Source organism: Podarcis liolepis (genome assembly GCF_965112155.1).
Source record: "Podarcis liolepis genome assembly, chromosome: 1".
NCBI classification, from domain to species: domain Eukaryota; kingdom Metazoa; phylum Chordata; class Lepidosauria; order Squamata; family Lacertidae; genus Podarcis; species Podarcis liolepis.
The window spans coordinates 33,372,601-33,393,820 of NC_139554.1; the positions used below are offsets into that span (position 1 = coordinate 33,372,601).

Sequence of the window (21,220 nt, forward strand, 5' to 3'; positions counted from 1 at the left end):
AAACTAATTGAGCACTTTGATGTTCCAGGGTAGGAAGGCTGTCTGAGGAAATATGAACACAGTTGGATTGTCTCAGCCCATACAGAAAAAAACGTTGTTCTAAGGCTGACTTTACAGCCAGTTTCTACCTTTTTAAACCAGGGCAAAATAGTTGGCTTTGGGAACAATGTGTTGTAAATTCTTCAGCCAATTAGCTTAGTGAGTTACTACTGTTTATAATGCACAGGGCGCTGCTGTCTGCTTTGCAGTTGCACCGCTGTTGGATTGTTAATAGCAGGAAGCCGTTACTGCTTAGTACAGTGCATCAGCTACACGTGAAACTAAATGTAAAAAACCTGGAGGGGGAAAGCAGCAGACTGAGATTAGCCTTTATTTAATTTAACATTTGGGGGTCCAACACACAAATGAGCATTTTAGTAGGCTTCATGGTGGAAGTTGCTGTCATTTGTAAAATATTCTGGCCAATTAGCTAATAGTGTGCTTGGATTTCTCCCGTTTTGATACAGTAATACTAAGTACATTGTGAAGCCCAATTATACAAATCATCCCCATATGCCGTACCGGTCTTGCTTTATGAACTGTGTTTATAAATCCTGTGTGAGGAAATGTGTACTTCAGCAATTTAGACCATGTGTAAAAACATAGCCAATAGGATTGTCAAGAAAACAAGCCCCGGCATAGGAAATCCTAATGTGTTCCGCTAGAATAACAGGAGTGTGTCGTGTCGTGCAAGACTTCTGATTAAATGCATATTACTTTATAGTCTTTAACCAATTGAGGTGCTTCTGTTCCTCTTTTAGTTTCTTTCTTTCTCTCTCTCTCTCTCATTCATTTTCTCCCTCTCCTACCCACTCCCCTTTTGTTTGTTGGTTTTTTGTTTGTTTGTTTATCTAGGATCCAACCTTGGAGTTTCTGAGGAAATTTGGAATCGGGCTAGCCTCAGGAACAATAGCCTCAGTTATTAACATCCCTTTTGATGTTGCAAAAAGTCGGATTCAAGGACCACAGCCGGTTCCTGGAGAGATCAAGTACAGGACCTGTTTTAAAACTATGGCAACGGTCTATAAAGAAGAAGGGTAAAGCATTCTTATTTCAATCATAAATATCCAGGTCTCTGGCTTGTTCACATGAGTCCATAAAACCACATTGTTATATTTCAGATTTGATGAGGCCCATAAAAGCCACCCTTCGCAGTGCTTATGTATCAGGAGCGCTCCAGAGTGCAGCATTTCAGAAATGTGCATATAAGCATTACAAAGGAAAAGTATTGCTTTATCTGAGTTTTCTGGATTTTTATTTACTACACACACACACACACACAGAGAGAGAGAGAGAGAGAATGAGAGAGAGAGAATGTATAAAATATCCTAATAAGTCTGCAGCAAGTCATTTCTGCTTTTTCACCACTGCATCAGTCTGGTAGCTGTAGACATCTTTCAACCTCAGTATTGTAATTAGAAAATATATATTCTATTTTATTGCTCCAATTGTGAATGTGGAAGAGTTGTAGCTCAGTGATAGGATCACATACTTTTCAAGTGAAAGGTCCTGGTTCAATCCCTAGCATTGCCAAGTAGGGTTGAGCCAGGAAAGAAACTTGTCTGAAAATCTGCTAGTCAGTGTCAGAAATAGTGAGTTAGATGGACTCTGTTGGTAAAAAGCCAGCTTCCTATGTTACAAGATTCCTAAGTAGCCCCTGACAGAAGTCCTATTTTGGGGGATGAACGGATGTGATGCTATAATGGTCTTCTCATTTTCAGAGAGCAGCTGATGAGCCTGTCTTGTTCTCATTCTTGTATACTAGGCAGCTGAGGAGAAGTCCCAGTTCCCTTAAGTAAGCGACTGGGCAATCCAGAAAAATTGACCCTGATAACTCTGCCACTTTCTAGGATTTTTTTCCAGTTGAACTTGTTGAGGAGGAATATTTGAACCAGTGGCATTCCCTGTTCCACTCAGATCCAAATGGCATCAGGCAACATGTACTGAATATTTTTCTTGTGGTAGCATTAGAAAACGCAATCCAGAATCGGAATCCCATAAAGTGGCCAGCACACAGGACAAAGAATGAGAACTTCATTTTAACAGATTTTTTAAAAATGTCCACTTGATTGCATCTTACTTTGCCCCAATCGATCTTGGAATGTATCTATATAGTGGCTGAAGGACATCTAAAACTGTCCACATATCAGAACTGGTCATAAAATTTATAGAAAACATGGAGTTCATCAAATAAATCTTAGCCTTTCTCTCCCCCGTTTCTGTTTCTTTAGAGATTGGAGCATTTGTGTTGACTATTCCATGCTAGCCTCAGTAGCAAGATGAGAATGCAAACATTGATTGGTGCATTCGTACCAAATTGCTGCAGTATAATTTCTCTCATTTTTGAAACTAGCATGTAAGGAACACCCTGAACTTAGTGTATGTAACATATGTCTACAGTGAGAACTCAGGCACAGCAATATTGTTCAAGTAGTGTACTGTATTTGTATACATCATTTGTATTTATACTTATTTTCAATCCCTACATACCACCTCATATCAAGAGTTCTCTGGAAAGTTCACAACAACAACAAAAAAACGTATAGTGCAGCTGCTATTAACAAATAGCAAATGTCTCATTAATTAAAGTCATGTTTTTGAGTATAAGGGATCACAGCAAAGCCACCGTAGCCGAACATTAATCTGCTATTTATCCTGGGCCAAGATGTTAAAATCCAGGCATTGTATACATTTGTTATTTCACATACATTTTTAGTGCATTGTCTCAGAAATTGAGCAAATATACATCCTTCCTCCCTCTACCAGTTTAAATAAAAACATTATTCGTTGTTTTCTACAGATTTCTAGCCTTGTACAAAGGATTGGTGCCTAAAATCATGAGACTAGGACCAGGTAATTATTTTATTTTAAAAATCTAGTGCATTTAATCCTGCCTTGATCGTATTTTTGTAAATGTTATCTTAATATTCAATATTACTGTTAAATATTATTAAGATGAAATATATATAAATACAAACATTGTATTATTGAAATTAAATGACTTTGGGTTGTTTTTTTATCTTATTGCAATATTTCATTGCTCTTATAGCAATTGATGCAGCCTCATTCATAGCTGCCTGCAGAAACATGGAAGGAAACCTTCCTTTATAGCTGATTCATATAATCAGGCACACACCTTTTTAAGTGTGTAAGCATCTTGTGTGTTTAGAATGCATTCTAGATACCATTTGCAAATCCTTATAGCCCTGTACCTGTAGACGTGCAAATGTAGAAATAAACATGAGGAGGAAAAAATGGGATTGGCTCTTTTCTCAGTCTCCTCAATTGTGTTGTACCGAACGATGTCACCCCTTTAGGTGCAAGGACTTCCGCTTATACAATCAGACTTCTTCCCTCTTCCCTCTCCCTACAACCGCAAATCTTCTCTGAGTGGATGGGTGCAGAGGCATGCAGGGAGAAAAGGAGGAGGAGGAGAAATCCTGTTGATAGGCAAAACTCCATGTACTAATAACTTGATTTTGTTGGTTACAACCCATTGATTCTAACCTGTGCCCAGGATTTATGCCTTAACACATATATGTTGGGAATGCTGATCTGTACCCTGTAACAATGCACAGAAGCTATCATCAATATAGCAAGGGCAAGGGCAGAGTTGGCAGCCTCAGTCTCATTTCCCTCCTCCATGTATTCATTTACACCATTGTTTGACAATCTGTCATGGGTTAAAATGTCAATTTGCTTTGTGCATCCAGTGAGTCAGGCTTTTGCCTATAGAGCTTATGGCATAAATAACCTGGCATATCTCTATCACACAGCATTTCTGACTTTGGGTTGGCTTGATAACTTCCCTGTGTTAACAAAAGAAAAAAAAATCCTTCCAGTAGCAGCTTAGAGACTAAGTTTGTTATTGGTATGAGCTTTCGTGTGCATGCACACTTCTTCAGATAGCAAGCCGCTGCCGTTAGAACTGCCATATCGCATCATCTCAAAAGCAGCAGTTGGTATCCAGTGCAGCTTAGTTGCACTCGCAGAAGGATCCCGCCCAAGAGCAGTAGCTCCTTATGTTCTTGAAGCAAAAGCAATGGATTCTATCTAATGTTTTTTTCATTCACACAGCCAGCAGCTAGACCCTTAGATCTAGTTCAGGCATAGGCAAACTCAGCCCTCCAGATGTTTTGGGACTACAACTCCCATCATCCCTGACTACTGGTCCTGTTAGCTAGGGATGATGGGAGTTGTAGTCCCAAAACATCTGGAGGGCCAAGTTTGCCTATGCCTGGACTAGTTCATACATATAGCTTGGCTATGGATTCTCATCCTGTGCTGAGGGGGACTGCAACTCCTTTCTCCAAAGGTCTTGTATGATAGCTTCACATATAGGACAATATGCATGGGGTCCCTGCTTCAGACATTGGTTATGAATGGAGTTGAGAAAGCAGGACATACCTGCTCTTCCATCAAAAGATCCACAGCCCAGGTGAAAGCAGGAAGTGGGCATTAAACAATGTGGGTTGTATTCAAAGCAACGCTAAGTAGAATCGTTCTGTCAGCACAAGGATTTCTTTTTGCACAATGGAACGTTCCCCCCTCCACTTCCCTCATGCCCCCAACCCGCCAGAGCAGATTTGGGGGCAGGGTAGGAGGCACCCAGGGAGAGGGGAGGGAGGAAGTCCTGCTCTTCACCCTCCTCTCTCATCAAGCCCCCGCTGCTTGAGATGCAGGATGCAAAGATCTCTGTGCCCCCCCCGAAGATTCTGTGCCCAGGGCCTTGACCCCCTGGCGCACCCCCCCACGCTACACTACAGGTCCCATTTTGGTCCTGTTGGTAAAATTTAAATCTACAAAGCGTTACAATTTTGTATTTCATAAAATAAAATTATCTCTTCTAGGTGGTGCAGTGATGCTTCTGGTTTATGAATATGCTTCTCGGTGGCTTCAAGAAAACTGGTGATCAAAGACACAACTCCCAAGGCAGCAGATGGTTTAAAGCAATGGCTGTTAAAATATGTTTCAGTATCAAATTGGAAGCAAATATAGCACAAATAATATGGATATGGAGCCAGTAACCCAATCCACCATTTTAGCCTGGGGCTTTCTATGGGTACTTTTTATGAAGAAAAAGATCTTTAGAACCTCAAGCAAGCCTGGGCTTCAAACATACTTTCAATGTAACATGTAGTGTGACTTTAAATGAACTGATTTCCCCAGTTATTATTACATTTATATCATTTTTCTGCAAGTTCTCCTTGAGGTAGGGCATTTAGGACACTGGCTATCAATCTGTAACTTTTCATAGTGAAACGATTTGTATTTTTTCTTCAATAAATTTGGATTTTAACCCTGTTTCCTTCATTCTATGTGATATTTTGTGTGTTTGTGTGTGCACATGCGCGCGCACACACACAAGAGCAGTTTTCCCTTCTGTGGTTTCCAGACAGTGGTGGAGCTTCATGCTCCGGTGAAGTGAAGGACATGAGGCAGGAGTTGATAATGCAGGTGAGCTGCGCACAGGTGAGCTGCAAGCAAGCTGCCGGCCAGCTCTGTGGAGGCTCCTTTTATTGACACAATATGCAAACCAGGCAGATACATTTTGGGCTGTGACCTTTACACATCTTCTAGTCCCGAGATCGTGGGGTGGTACAAAGTTATTTTGGCACCTGTTTCCACCGCGTCATTTTCCCCTTGCACAGTGTATGACGAAGGAGACAAAGGTCTCAGAGACAAAGGTCACAGACAGGACACGGCAGACTACTGAGACCACAAAAGGTTAGACAGAGGGCACGATGTTCAGACAGCTCTGGCTTTATCTGTGAGGGGGAGTGTGCTCTGCACCCCAAGGTCACGCGTGCAGGCAGCTGAGGCTGCCTGTGGGCGGGGAGTGTGCTCCACAAACCCAGCGATCATTCCTACACACTGGCACCGGGGTGTGTGTGCAGAGAGCAGGCGGGGGTGTGGCTGGCATGTGTCCCAGGGGTGTGGCGCACATCCTGGGGGCATGGCGTGGTGCCCAGCACGGGCAGGAGGGCAGCCATGATGGCACCCCACCGGGGTTGTGCTGCCAGGGGCTGTGTGCTCCCCCCACACCCCTCTTCCCCCGCCAGTGTTTCTAGAAACTGGTATTCAGAAGCATTGCTTCTCTTGTGCTTGAATCTTGCTTGCAGGTTTCCTACAGGTAACTGTTAGGTCACATGATGCTGGACTAGGTAGGCCAGTGGCCTGATCCTGCACTCTCTTTTTATGTGCTCAGAAAAACTGACTCTTAAAAAAACAAAATGTTTGAGTGTAAAAACTGACATGTGCCCTGTCTTCTAGGATCCAGAACTCCAGCTACCCATATATATTGGTGTACTTCTTCCGAGTGGCTTTGCAAAACTCTGTCCCTAAGATTTCAAGCAAAAGGGATCTAGTGTGGATTGCGGTATTTGTATTCTTTCTTTTAAATAAAAAATTTAAAAGCACCAAAGTATAGAGGCATACACTGCGCAACAAAAGCAGAGGTGCCTTCTCAGCATTTAAAAAATACTTGTGCTGACATGAATATCAATATATCTTTTTTGTCTGGATTTGACCACAGTGACTTCTTTGAAATGTGCTTCAGTAGGCAAAGTCAACAGAAAGGTAATTGGTTCTTTTTGTCTCATACCAAAGGTAAGTCTTTTGGGAGGGTCATTTTGTCATCAGTTATGCACTGGGTCTCTCCGGTGAAGGAATGAAAGATTTTAAAAAGGAAATTAGATCCACCTCAGTTAATTCTTTTCTTTATTAATTTAGAGCATTCAAGATATAAAAATAAAAGGCTTTATACATACTTTATATACACACATAGCCTTCTGGTATACATTGTCTCCAACATGTTTTTAATTACATCTTCAGCCCAATCTTTAATTAAAAGCAAAACCTCCTCCAAATACGTGGTTTTTTTAAAATAGCTACGAAGTTCTGGTTTTCTGGCTACAACCCAACCTTTTTGCCAAATTTGATCTCCAATTTTCATTTATAACGATAGCTTATTTCTACCACAGTGTAAGAATATAACACGTTGATCTCAGTTGGATTCTTTAGCAGTAAGGCCCATTGATTTCAATGGGATTTTCCCCAATCCAAATAATGTGTTTTGTGTGTGGAAAAACAGCTGATCCAAAGCCAACTGGAAGCAAGGGGGGAACCCATATTCAGCAACCACCAGCATAAATCGTGTACAAAAAGAATGATGGTGCAGTATCAGTAGTCCCTCTATCCTAAAAAGCAGATGTGAGAAGCTTCAGAGTTAAAATTCACAGATAAGAAGAGACTGCTGGATCAGGCCAATGGCCCATGTAGACCAGCATCCTGTTCTCATGGTGGCTGACCAAACACCTGTGGGAAGCATGCAATTTAGGCATGAGCACAAGAGCATCTTAAAGGTAAAGGTAAAGGGACCCCTGACCATTAGGTCCAGTCGTGACTGACTCTGGGGTTGCGGCGCTTATCTCGCTTTATTGGCCGAGGGAGCCGGTGTACAGCTTCCGGGTCATGTGGCCAGCATGACTAAGCCGCTCCTGGCGAACCAGAGCAGCGCACGGAAACGCCGTTTACCATCCCGCTGGAGTGGTACCTATTTATCTACTTGCACTTTGACGTGCTTTCGAACTGCTAGGTGGGTAGGAGCAGGGACTGAGCAACGGGAGCTCACCCCGTCGAGGGGCATCTTGCCCACCTGCAATTTCCAGCAACTGGTACTCAGAGGCATCATGCTGGCTGGTAGTCCCTACCCCTCCATCTAGTAATCCATGCTGCGAGAAACTATTAGGCAAGATGGTAGTGGGCAGGAACAACAGGAACACTAGGCCTCCCTAATACCCATTCCTATCCCAAAGGCACTGTGTTTAATCCTTCCTGAGCTCTGCACCACGATTGCATTTTCAGAGCGGAAAATGATGTGGAAGACATTGCCTGTGAGGTGCGACACATCGTAGCTATCATTTCTGACCCTGACCCAGCTGTGGTTGGGGGGCAACTACTGACCCCTGGATACAGATGTTCATTCCTCCTTTGTGTCAGATGCTCTGAGGCAGTCAAACAGGGCTCAGGTGAGTGTTGCAGTGGATGTACATCTAGATATTTATCTGTATCAGCAATGTGCACTAATATCTTGGGCTGAAACAGGGTGGGTGGGGGTGGGTGTTAGTGCTCTAAAGACCCTGCAAGATTTGTTTGAACAGAACTCATAAGTGTAGATTGCAAGTAAAGATGCTACTATCATCAAGTCACGTTGCTGTCTGTCTCTTGTACAGTTTCTTGAATTAAAGTCAGTGCTGTTTTCTAGGGGGGGAAAGGTGCCAGAACTCACCATGAGGGGTGCCGGAACTGAATTCCGGTAAGTTCTGGCTGTGGGGGAAAGCCCTAACTGAAGTGAATGTGTTTTGAGTCAGGACAAGAGGCCAATCCTAAGGCACTTGCTTGGAAATGCATTCCACTGAAGACCATGGGACTTCTTCCAAGGGCTGTGTGAAGGATCAGGGTGAAAGCTTTTGCAGGTTTGGATCATAAGGAATTATTTGCGCAACCGTAATTAGTCTACCTGGGGACGCGGGTGGCGCTGTGGCTTGCTGATCGCATGGTCGGAGGTTCGAATCCCCGCGGCGGGGTGAGCTCCCGTCTTTTGGTCCCAGCTCCTGCCCACCTAGCAGTTCGAAAGCACCCCTAAGTGCAAGTAGATAAATAGGTACCGCTTTATAGCGGGAAGGTAAACGGCATTTCCGTGTGCTGCGCTGGTGCTGGCTCGCCAGAGCAACTTCGTCACGCTGACCCCGTGACCCGGAAGTGTCTCCGGACAGCGCTGGCCCCCGGCCTCTTAAGTGAGATGGGCGCACAACCCTAGAGTCGGACACGACTGGCCCGTACGGGCAGGGGTACCTTTACCTTTTTTAATTAGTCTAGGCTTTTGTAGAATAAATATTGCTTTAAAAGGCTGAAGTTATTTCTTTTTCCCTTCCCCATTTTAGAGTAATTGGAAGATCAATACTTGAAACAATGTCAGTGGGACTTCTTTTATTTAAATCCTCTGCTCTGATAAATGGGTCCGAAATTGATATAAAAGAGAGCGCAGCTACATAATTTCATCTTGCACTTTGCCTCCTATGCATGTCTTACATGTTCTTAGACAAATGTAAATACTTTATAATAACATAAATGAAGAACAACTTTTAAAGAGCCAGAAAAAAACCAACGTTATTCAATGGGCTCCATTGACTGATTCCTGTACTTTGAACAGCATTATTTTCAACAACTAGCCTATTACTATCCTCCCAGGTACAAACCAGCAGGTATAAGGTTATCAAGGTCTGACCTTCCCTTAAAGGATGAAGACTGTGTCCACAACCTGTGCCATTAATTCATATTTCCACAACAAGCATACTTGTTTTAACTATTATTTAGAGACACTCATACTTCATGGGACATTCAGAAAAAAAGTGATTATTCAGGAAAATAAAATGTTGACTACAAGCGCTTTGATATTTGTAATACATGCTTTTGTTTTTTTTAAAAAAAATGGTTTCACCTTGTTCCTTGCTATCCCCAGCTTTGCTGTGGTCATGCTAACATGTCACAGCTATGTAAAATGCTGCTCCCTATGAACTTGGATTCCACATGAACCAAAGCAAATTATTTACTTAATTTAAGATGGGATTGTAAACGTAGCCCCACCAAAAAAGGTTGCAATCTTGGTGAGAGAGTCGGAATCATTGTTGCATGTGTGTAAATTTACTAGAGTTAAGCATTATATTATTCATTGCATAACCCTGTTTTTTTATTAAAAACTTCACCTTTCTTTTTTTAAAAAAAAAGAATTAAAATTAAATAGAGACAAGGAGAGTAGAGGCAAGGAGAAACTGTCACACTGTATACAAATAGGCTTCTTTCTTTTTCCTAGTATTTTTCTTCCTCTTCACAAAATAGGATTTTTCATAGAATCGATACGAGCTGCGTGAAAGATGGGGGAGGGGGGCGAGCTCAGGATTAGTGTACTTAACTTCTAGACTCTGATCCACATCGTGAAGAAATGGATACCCAGGCAAGTGATTTTTGCACTGTTTTCAACAAAAAGGATTATGTGAAATTAGGCTCACATGCCTAGGGTAAAGTTACCAGATTTTTTTCAATGAATCCGGGGACACTTTTCAGCTTCCTACTAAACAGATGGATTTTGTCAGGGGACTGATTTCTAAATCCGGGGACTGTCCCCAGGAAACGGGGACGTCTGGTAACCTTAGCCTAGGGTGCAGTGTGGGTGTGTTTATTATATCTGCCCTTCTTCCAGCTGCAGGTGTGCGGGATGACAGGTGCTGCCCTCCCCTGCCAGCTGCTCCTGCAGCCCCATTTTAGTCTTTAGCAGCACAATCCTATACAGGATTACAGGCATACCTCGGGTTAAAGACGCTTCAGCTTGAGCGTTTTCAGGTTGTGTTCTGCGGTGACCCGGAAGTAACGGAACGGGTTACTTCCGAGTTTCACCCCTTGTGCATGCACAAACACTCAAAATGACGTCATGCGAATGCGCAGAAGTGGTGAATCGTGACCCGCAGACGAGGGTTGCGTTCTGCTCAGGATGCGGATGGGGCTCTGGAACAGATCCCGTTCGCATCTAGAGGTACCACTGTATTCAGAACTAAGATTTACTGTATTCATTATGATTTATACCCAAGTAAACGTGCATATGCCTGTTGTTTTTGTCCATGGAGTTTTCTTGGTAGGGATACTGGAGTGGCTTGCAGGTTCCTGCTCCAGGTGGATCACATTTAGTCAAAACTCTCCACTGTGACCTGTCCGTCTTGGGTGGCCCTGCACAGCATAGCTCATAGCTTCTTTTGAATTATGGTGCTGGAGGAGACTCTTGAGCAGGGGTCGGCAACGTGCGGCCCATGGGCCAGATGTGGCCCACAAAGACCGTTTTACTAGCCCACAAGCCACCACAAACTGAGCTGCCTGCTCGGCAAGTCTCCCACACTCTGCGCTAAAGTAGCATGGCGACTCGCCGAGTGGTGCCGGAAATGGCTTCTGTGCACGCGCAGATACCAAAAATCGTGTCTGTGCATGTTCAGACACCGAAAATCGTTTCTGCACAGGCACAATTTTCGGCGCCACGGACATGCGCAGAGGCGATTTTCAGCATCACGCTGCACCAGTCCAGCCCACAGATGATCTCCATGGGAGTGATCCGGCCCATGGCTGGTAAGGCTTGCCAACCCCTGCTCTTGAGAGTCCCATGGACTGCAAGAAGATCCAACCTATCCATTCTTAAGAAAATCAGCCCTGAGTGCTCACTGGAAGGACAGATCCTGAAGCTGAGGCTCCATGAGAAGAGGAGACTCCCTAGAAAAGACCCTGATGTTGGGAAAGATGGAGGGCACAAGGAGAAGGGGACGACAGAGGACGAGATGGTTGGACAGTGTTCTCAAAGCTACCAGCATGAGTTTGACCGAACTGCGGGAGGCAGTGGAAGACAGGAGTGCCTGGCGTGCTCTGGTCCATCACTTATTCCTGAGTATTTGGGCAAGATCCTGTGTCACACAAGCAGGCTTCCACTTCTACAGCTGGACTTCTCCCTCTCCTACCCCTGCACCCCACATGGTTATCTGGCTGTTAAGGAGACCCTCTGAAGCAGATTTGGGGGCACTGGGGAGTTGAGAAACTGGAGGTCCCATCGCACAAGCAGACTTCCCTTGTGCCAACTGGCAGACATTCTTGGAGATCATCCTTTGTTCTGAAATATTCATACGCTGCCTTTTTGAGTGAAACTCACTCAAGGTGGCTTGAGAGAGCCCAGATCAACAGAGCTGTTCTGCTGGCTGCACTAAGATTGTAGCCAAGATGAATACTGACCCATGATCCAAGGGTAACACACACAAGGGTAACACACAGCGCATCAAACACAACAACTGCACACCCTTCATTTATTTCAAGCCAGCTTGCAGTTAGTTCCTGGTCAGTCAGTTCTGTTGTGTGCCAGAAGAAAATTGTGACCCGGAGACTGTTTGCTCATGCTGATTATATCTCACCAATATTCTCAATTCAACATTTGACTAAATGATTGCAGTAGGGAAATGTTTTGGAAAGTTTCCCAGGAAGTATCGGCATGACATCACATATTATTTTCTTTGCAGTGCCTTAGAAATCTACCTTTGTTGGCATTTTGAAACAAAAGCATGAAATTCTCATAAAAGAGACAGGATCTTATCTTGCTGTTTCAGCAGTATATGTAGCATGGCTAGGAAGAAACGGAGATAATTTTATTAAAGAAGTCTTTCAAAATCTGTATTGAATGATGTGTCTTTACATTATTGCACTAGACTTACAAAAATACATAATATATTAATATTTTATAATGCGAGGAAATATCATGTCAATTTTCAAATCGTTCCTTTTCATGGTTAATCTTCAGCACGCATCTGCAAGTTCGAGGAGGCTTTCCGAAACTATATTCACAACTTTATTATTGTCCATGGAAAACAGGCCATCTTGAAAAGATTATACTGTTAAGGGGGAAAGAGTAAAAGAGAGCAATTGGGATCCAAAAGGCCGTGAAATGATGCTTGATAAAGAATACAGAAATGCAAAAATGGAATTTTGTTAACATTATAAATAATATCTGTAGTACCGCCACCAATATGCCTATGAATGAAACATGCTTATGTACAACATTGTAAACTTTACCGAAAGTCTTTCTTTTTTTACATTCAATAAAGCATGAATTTAAGACAACTTTTCTCATTTTCCTTTTTTAAAATGACAACAAAGTTTTGGGCTGGAATTACTGAACACAGGTAAGCCGACAATTTACAGTACAGTTTTCTTTCACAGTGGTTAACATGGGGCATAACTCACCCACCTCCTGCACAAGCACCCACTGAAATGAATGGGAGGTGCACAAGAACTCTACCATGCTTGGGCAGGAGAACTTCCTGGTGGATTGTGCCATTGGCTTATTTTAAAAAAAATATCTGCACAAAATTTCACATTAAATGCAGGCTCCCATTCTGTTCAGGTCCTTCCCATCCATGAATCTTTATATTGGTGTGATGATACCATGATTTCAGAAGATTGGGTACCATATGGAGGAATTTTCTCAGCCCTAATCCAGAGAACATAAGTCACACTCAAGTGCCATTGTAATCAGTGGGTTGGATCCAGAGTCTGTGTGAGCAGAACACAGAACAATTCTGCTGGATGGGGGGGGGGCATTTTTGCTAATTCCCCCCATGGCCCTTGAAAGGTCACTCCAGACGGTTGCAGAGACCCTCTGAAACAGTGTGAGACGCTGTAGGGAGAGGAAATTGGAGAAAATTACTTTCCCCTCTCGTTGTACAGCAGACATTTTGGGATCTTAATCTCTTCTGCAAATGGAAAGTGCAGAATGGACACTCTGAAACCAACCCACGGGGATTTGAGGGGGTCACGTTAAGTTCTCTGCTGTAGAAACAAAACTGCTTTTCATGAGATGCAGGTGTCTCCACCCTGTGCCCAAAATATACTCAAAAGAACTGTCAAAATTTGGATCGTTTAAGGTAAAGGCCATTGTTAAGAAACGAAAACAACACATGGCTAGGATGTCGCCTTTCAGGCAACAAAAAGAAAACAGAAATGAGTCGAGTAGTGGGAACGCAAATTATGACCAAGGTCCTTATTTACAGATAGAAAACAAAAGTTAAATTGCCTTTGTAATCACAATAAAATACAGGATAAATAACAGAGCCATGTATTCATTTGCTTTTCTTGTTTGTTACTAGAAGAAGTCAACTGTCTGTTAACCAAAACTCTTCTCCACTTGTCCATACAATTTGTTTATTTATTTTGCGGGAAAAAGAACGATTGAGTGATCCAGAAGAGAACTTCTGGTTTTGGTTGCCTTTCTTAGTTAGGATTGTAGCATTATCTACTGGTTTTCCTTGACTGGGTTTTCACAAATCTGAAACAATTGCACGTTGGAGACACTCCTTTTGCTTAGAATAAATATGTGTGGTTTCACCAATGAATAGCCCTCTGAGGGTTGTAAGGTCTTCTCGATGCAAAACAGTGCAAGGGGCAGCAACACATTTATCACTTTCTTAGGTTATTTACACTTACTGAACCCCAAGGATTATTATTATTATTATTAATGAAGGGGAAAAATATTTCAAATGTCAGCAGCCCCATAAGGTCCATTTGTGAGAAGGAATTACAGGGAAAGTGACTGGGCTGGTCTGGCTTCAAATTGTTCTGCCATGTTTCTGATATCAGAGTGCAGAGGCTGTGACAGAGTGACTACCTTCTCTGGCTGTCTGCATACCCTTGAAAGCCAGCGACGCAGGGATGTCACAGTTGTGGGGCGATAGCGGAGTGCCTCCAGCATGCTGCCAGCCATGGCCAGCTACGTAACCAGAAGGAGCGGCACTATACGCCATGTACGGAGAGACTTGCGCTGCCGTGGGATAAGGCGCCATTGTTGGTGCAGAGACAAAACTTCCAACAGTGGGGAGACAACTTGGTGCCTGAAAGAGAGGAGAGGAAATAATGACAGTTACTGAAAAAGAATAAACACGTGGATTTTTAAAAACAGGGGCAGCCCTGCCGTTGGGCAGAGTGAGGCAATGGCCTCAGGCGGCAGACTTGAGGTGTCATGAAAAGGCAGGTAATTGTTAAGCTATTAAATGATTGTATTATATTTTTACTGCTTAGAATGGGGAGAGGCACTAGTGGGATTTTCTGCCTCAGGTCCCAGGTACTTTGAGTGAGAGGTTTGTGGGGAGGGGAGACATTTCTACTGTTTTTCCTCATAAAGCAAAATGCCCTGGACCAGCTTGTAGTTTTTTAAACTATCAACTAACATCATAATGTTGGCTTCAGAGGTGCCACTTCAACTTTCCAGGATGCGGTGAACAGCCAGACTTAAAAATCCAATGGCTTTTAGGTACATCTTTACAGTGTAAATACTATCTTGTTTCTTTCACCTCATAACAACTACTGCAAGCTTCTTAATGCTGCAAAATTACTTCCAAAAATATAAGTGGTACACTTGTTGTGTTTTTGAGTGGGCTATGCTGTTTACTGTTGCTGGGCTTGTTCCTATTTCATTTACTCGGAGGATGGTTTAATCCAATTGACATCTTTTAAGTTTTGATTTTAAACATAACCACTGGGGAACCCTGTTGAACGAAAATCCTTCGTTAACTAGAGAGCATATTTGATCTGTAGAAAATGCAACTTGAAAAAAGACACATTGCACATAACTTTTGTAAACCAATAAATCTTTAATATAATTTTTTTAAAAAAAATAAAATTGGTGCCCCCATATATATCTAATTCAAAATATAACAATAATAACATGTAAAATAAAATTATATTTTTCAAAAAGAAAAAAAGAAAGCATATTTGAGTTTACAGTGCCTTCTGCTTTCTAGCTTGTTTTCAAAACACACACCAGAGCAAAAGGCATTCATATAATCACTTGGTGAAACACCCTAAGATGATGTTTACATACTTCCTTGAACAGGGACTACCAAATTTACATCCGACTGCTGTGCTCATTGAAGTTCTCTTGCACAAGCCACACTGGAATTAAAGTGAGCGGCACAGGAGCACTGCCAAGCCCATTTCTATGGAATTCTTGCTGGAGAATGTTCTGGTGGAACCTCCCCCCCAAACAACAACAACAACACTGATCATTAAATCCAGCCCTTGTATTTTAAGGCTTCATTCCTGGGGAAATAAAGTATTAAAAGACACAGACAAAAAAAGAACAAAACTCTCTCTGTGTGTGTGTGTGTGGGGGGGTGTGATCTTGTCTTGAGGACAGGAGGCATTCTGTGATTTAAAGACCAAACTTCTTTTATTTAAGTAAAGTGTCATTCACTGTGAATTCCTACAGAGACAGGGGGTTGCCTCTCCCTTCTTTATACAAACAGACACCTGGACCACCAGCTTACACAAACACCCATGGAGAGCAGTTAGCAACTTCAGGCCCAATCCTGCTGTCATTCTACTGAGGAGAGACAGCGGATATCTCAAAATGCCAAATTTATGGGAATTTAAAGAATGAAAACCACAGCTTGGGCAATCTACAGTTGCAGGTCATCAGGCACTGCTCTGACACCAAGTCATTGTAAAAACAGCAAAAAGTACTGGGTTGCCTTAAAAGCTAGCGATGCCACAATATTCTCTGCTGTTTTTGTTGCAACGGACTAATACAGCTAGCGACCCCTCTGGAAACCATTAGAATCCCCTGTAATTTAACTGAATAGAGAGAAGTGTGTAAATATTTTGTTTAGCGTGTTTGTATTGTATCCTCTCTTCAAGGATTTCAGGGTAGCTTATGCGAGGTTATCTCATTCTCTCCTTAGAGGTGTCTCTGCAGATAAAATTAATCGTCATTTACTCCTTGTCCAGACCCTTTTGGGCTCTGGCGCAATTCAGTGGGAGGGGTGAAGGGCTGCTGCGATTTCACAAATTGTCACAGTAGAACTGTAAGTGGTGGCAGTTTAATGGATGTGAACCATATCATAAGCCCAGTCCCTGCCCTCAAAACCATCTTAACTGGGCCACTGATTTGAACTTTTATTTTCCCCCTGCAAGTCCTCTCTCTAACCACCACACTGGATCTTATTGGTGTCTTCTAGAGATCCAGAAGGAGATACTATCTTAAAACAGGATGCTTCCATCCCAAGTACCTTTTTTTTTTCCTTTTCATCTTTTAAATACCTGAATGCCAAAATCAGTTTGCCATGTGGCATATATGGATATACGGCATAACAGAGTGTTGGAATGAGGTTTGGGGGAGCAATTCAAATCCCCACTCAGCTGGGAGGTGCACTGGTGTCCTTGGGCCTCTTGGCCTAACCTACCTCACAGGGTTGTTGTGAGGATAAAAATGGAGAAGGAGAAAGCCATGTATACCACCTTGAGTTCTATGGATTTTTTTTTAATGATAGTTAAAATTTATTTACCACACATGTCCCATTACACTGTACCCTATTAAATAATAAAAGATCCCTCTACTGTTATGTTACTACCCCGGTGAACAATGACATTTTATATATATAGACTCCCAAGCAAAACATCTCTACTGAAGTTATTAATATGGAGAATAGAAAGCAAGAGAGACCATTTTAAAAACAAAGCCAAAATCTACATCCCAACCAACATAGGTCATTTGAATGACAAATGCAGGGAACTGAAAATCTGATTCAAATGTCACTTTTTAAAAAGGCCATGCAATCCTACACATGCTTGCCTAGAAGGAAGTCCTACTGAATTCAGTAGGCCTTACACTCAAGCAACTATGGCTAGAGTTCCAGGCATGTTGTTGGGACTAGCTTGAAATTTAGGCTGCCTGGGTTAACGGTGGAATTGACACCCATTTGTTAATCTGGCATTTCTGACAAGAACTACATTCACTTGAAGTTGAACTGGAGGGGATTAAATTCCAAGGCCCAGCAAATATTGGGCCAATAATTCAATGGAAGGAAATGAACACCAAAATACAAAATCAGGAGTTGGGAGAACCCTGCGGTGTTTATGGGCTTGTAAGGTACTTCGAAGTCTTTACTTAAGTGCTGGGTTTTGAGAAACATTTTTTTAGTTCTGTAAATATTACTCACATAATCGAAGCCATTGTTTATGAAAGGAAATTTAATTATTTAAGAAGTGCTTCTAGCTGAATGTAACCTATGTTCTTTTCCCTTTTCGCTCCCCCCCCCCTTGCCTCTTCTTTAAGGGGCAAAATCTACAGGGGAGATGTTTTGGATTGTTTCGACGGCTCAGAATTAACGTTTTGCAAGAGTCAAAGAGAACTGGAACTTCAGAAGATCTAATGCTAACCCCCTTGGCCTTTTTGATGCTTTATATATTTAGCAAAATGCATTTTTACAATTTTGCTGCGGCTGATGTAGAATATACAGTGCAAGAGGCCTGCGTCAGGAGTTACCCCTCAATTATACTAAATTAATCTGTGTCACTCGGTGTATGGAATCAAAGAGTTAAAACAGGTTCAGATGCACAGTTGTGCTTATCAGTGTTGTTCTAAAGAATCTGAAGGGACTGCTAAACATCTGACATAATAAAAGCCTTTCTGGACCCCATGATCTGCCGTGCGCATCTGGCTCAGGATAACATCTAAAGTCCTTGTCCTCAGGTTGTGCGTGTTTAGTCTATTGCAGGGGTGGCCAATGCGTTGCCCTCCAGATGTTGCTTGACTACAGTTCCTATTATCCCTGACCTATAGCCATGCTGACTGGGGTTGATGGGGACTGTAATACAACATCTGGGAGACACCATTTTGGCTACCTTACGTCTACTGTCTATACACACCTTTGGCACCTGCATCGGTGGCACCATCTTGGGTTGAAAGGGTGGATATTTTTGGTTGGTTGGTGGAGATGGATGCTCAAAGGTCACATGAAAAAATGTGACAAGTTATAAGAGTAAATAGGTAAAGAAACTCGTATAGGATCCAGGAATAGACAAGTAGCCAATGTAAGGATTTAAGGAAGGGTGTCACATGCTCAGAGCAATGACAGAAGTGAATAATTTGGGTGGCAGAAAGTGTAAGAACTGTATGCATATTGCCTTGGCCCCATTCACACAGATAAGTCTACCCACTGACAATCTGAATGTGTGTAGGGCCTGTTCAGACAGTACACTTAGCATGAGTAGGTTGGGGGTGCACATTGAGTCTACATGTCATCTCAACCAAAAAAGGTTGTGATGTCTCAACATACATACATGATACTCTTTTATACAAAAGACTAAGGAAGCTTTATCAAAGCTGGTCTATGGTTCATTATGAAACCAATCCATTTGGGTGGAGGAAGGGGGTCATATCTGTTTTTGCAGCAAAGTGCTGGTTGGGAAAAGCTTCTCAGACCAACCACCAGCCTGCATTGAGAAACCACTTCAGCCTGTAGTAGCATATAGCAGGAAACAGGACAGATTCCAGCTGAGCTTGATTCACACAACCTATCCAGTGGGCATCAGCCTTGAGAAAAGCCCACCTTCAAAGCATTTCAACCAGTGCTGAGCTACTCTTGGCCTGTCACTGTGTGGTGGAGATACACAAGAAACTGCTTTATACCAGATCAGACTATTTGTCTATCTAAACCACATTGTCTATTCTGAAAGTAGCTCTCTCTAGAATATCAGGTCTGGAGACTGTTCTTTTAAAACTTCAGTTCAATCCTTCTAACTAGAGATGCCCTTCTTCATGCAAAAGATGGGCTCTGCCACTGAGCAATGGTTTCTCCTGAATACTGAGAGACACGCCTGCCTTAACAAGGAAAGTCCAGCAATAAGTATAGTTCAGTCATTTTTTAAAAATTCAAAAACTGAATAGTAAACATATAAGAACGATAACTAAAAGTGATCCCACTAGACATTGCCCTCAAGTACAGTACATAGAGGCCACCATAAAATTATCACAAGTGGTCACCATTAAACAGCAAACTGCTAAAAACCATACACCGAGTGAGCAAGAGACAGAGATCACCATCCAAATGGTTGGGGTGTACACAAAAATTCTTAGCTCAGCAACAGAAAGATGTTAGACTTGGGGCCAGACACAGCCCTGGGGAAAGCATTCCAAAGACGAGGAGCCATTGCAAAAAAAGAAGGCCCTTTCTTGTGTAACCACCCTTGGACCTCCCTTGATGGTGTTACCAAGAGAAGGCAACCCAAAGACAAACAGAGGATCTGAGGACGTTCATATGAGGAAAGGCACTATAAGAATCATCTAAAGCTTTATAGGTTAAAAGCAGCACTCTGACTTTGGCCCTGAAAACGACCCAATTCCAGTGGTGATGGGCCAGCCTGATCACACTTCCTGGTCCCAGTTACAAGTCTGACTACCAAACGTTGCACAGTTTTCAAAGGCAGCCCCATATTTAACACAATATAGTAGTCTAGGCACAAAATTACCAGAGCATAGTCAACTGAAGTCAAGCTATCTCCATCCAGACAGTGGGGCCAGCACCAAAGCTTGTAGAAAGTGTTCTGTCTCCCAGAAGCTACCCAGGCTTCCAATGACAGTGGTGGATCCTGAAGCAGTCCCTAAAACTATGAACCTGCCTTGAGGATTATTATACCAGAAGTTGAGCTAAAGTTCTTAAAATCAATCCATCATTAGCTCCTGGATCTCTAGGCATGGCTTAGCCTCTACACCATCACGCTCAGACTGCAAGATGCAGCAGATTTCAAAATGGATTGCATCAAGGCACAGTTATTCCTTAACCATGTGCTACGGAAAGAAATATGAAAACATGATTGTGTAAATAGAAAAGATTTCAGCGTTTGACAGCTGTTCTTTCATCACCCTTCTCTTTCAGGGCATTATCATTCCTCTGCAAACAGATTAATTCCCCCACTACCCATTTGAAAGCTGCAGCTCAGCAGAATATAAAGATGTGTGTCCAACAGACTAAACCTCACGTTTGCGAAATAGCTGTTAAAACTGTATGTTTGCATAACCAAGGGACATGGCAGCGCTGATGCATACTTGCTGCTCCCCCCCTCTCCCCCCCCCTTTGTTCTTTCTGACGGAATGAAGCAATGACCTTAAATTCTATATAAACATATTTCTTGGAAATAACGCCCCATGTGTTCTCCAAAGATTGTACTTCTGAGTGTGGACTGGGATGCCAGTCATATATGAGTAATATTAAAAGGGTAATATAACGGGAAGAGGGTGTAAGCCAAGGGCAATACACAGGATGTGAACATACTACATCACTCCTCTATTGGACAGTAAAGATGATTTATATAATCAAATCATTTTATGCAATCCCAAGAGAAGACTTGACCATTTGCCCAAATACAACTTAATCAGCAACTTAATTCCATCAGCGGTGGAATTCTTATTCACCGACATGGAATTTAGTGTGCATTAACACTACAGTGGTACCTCGGTTTACGAACTTAATCCGTTCCTGAAGTCCGTTCTTAAACTGAGGTGCACTTTCCCCAATGAGGCCTCCCGCCACCAGTGCCCATCCACTGTTCAGATTCTGTTCTTAGACCGAGGTAAAGTTTGCAAACCAGGACACTATTTCCGGTTTTGCGGAGTTCATAAACCAAAACATTCTTAAACAGGACTGTTCTTAAACCAAGGTACCACTGTACAGTGGTACCTCAGGTTAAGTACTTAATTCATTCCACAGGTCTGATCTTAACCTGAAACTGTTCTTAACCTGAAGCACCACTTTAGCTAATGGGGCCT

At 42.5% G+C, this 21,220-nt stretch overlaps 2 protein-coding genes across 8 annotated transcripts in view; one reads left to right on the forward strand and one right to left on the reverse strand.

Moving 5' to 3' along the window:
• The window catches only part of SLC25A21 (solute carrier family 25 member 21), a 274,218-nt gene extending 268,875 nt beyond the window's left edge, over window positions 1-5,343 (forward strand). For all 4 annotated transcript variants that reach the window (XM_083509856.1, XM_083509857.1, XM_083509859.1 and 1 more), the window contains 3 exons: window positions 895-1,076; window positions 2,840-2,892; window positions 4,890-5,343. In XM_083509856.1, coding sequence (XP_083365982.1) covers window positions 895-1,076; window positions 2,840-2,892; window positions 4,890-4,951 — 297 coding nt within the window. In that variant the 3' untranslated portion in view covers window positions 4,952-5,343. The remainder of the gene's footprint in view (window positions 1-894; window positions 1,077-2,839; window positions 2,893-4,889) is intronic.
• A 6,905-nt stretch (window positions 5,344-12,248) lies between these two features.
• The window catches only part of PAX9 (paired box 9), a 33,734-nt gene continuing 24,762 nt past the window's right edge, over window positions 12,249-21,220 (reverse strand). For 2 of the 4 annotated variants that reach the window (XM_083499753.1, XM_083499750.1), the window contains one exon: window positions 12,249-14,507. In XM_083499753.1, the coding sequence (XP_083355879.1) occupies window positions 14,253-14,507 (255 nt within the window). In that variant the 3' untranslated portion in view covers window positions 12,249-14,252. The remainder of the gene's footprint in view (window positions 14,508-21,220) is intronic. The other 2 variants (XM_083499752.1, XM_083499751.1) reach the window with 2 other exon arrangements.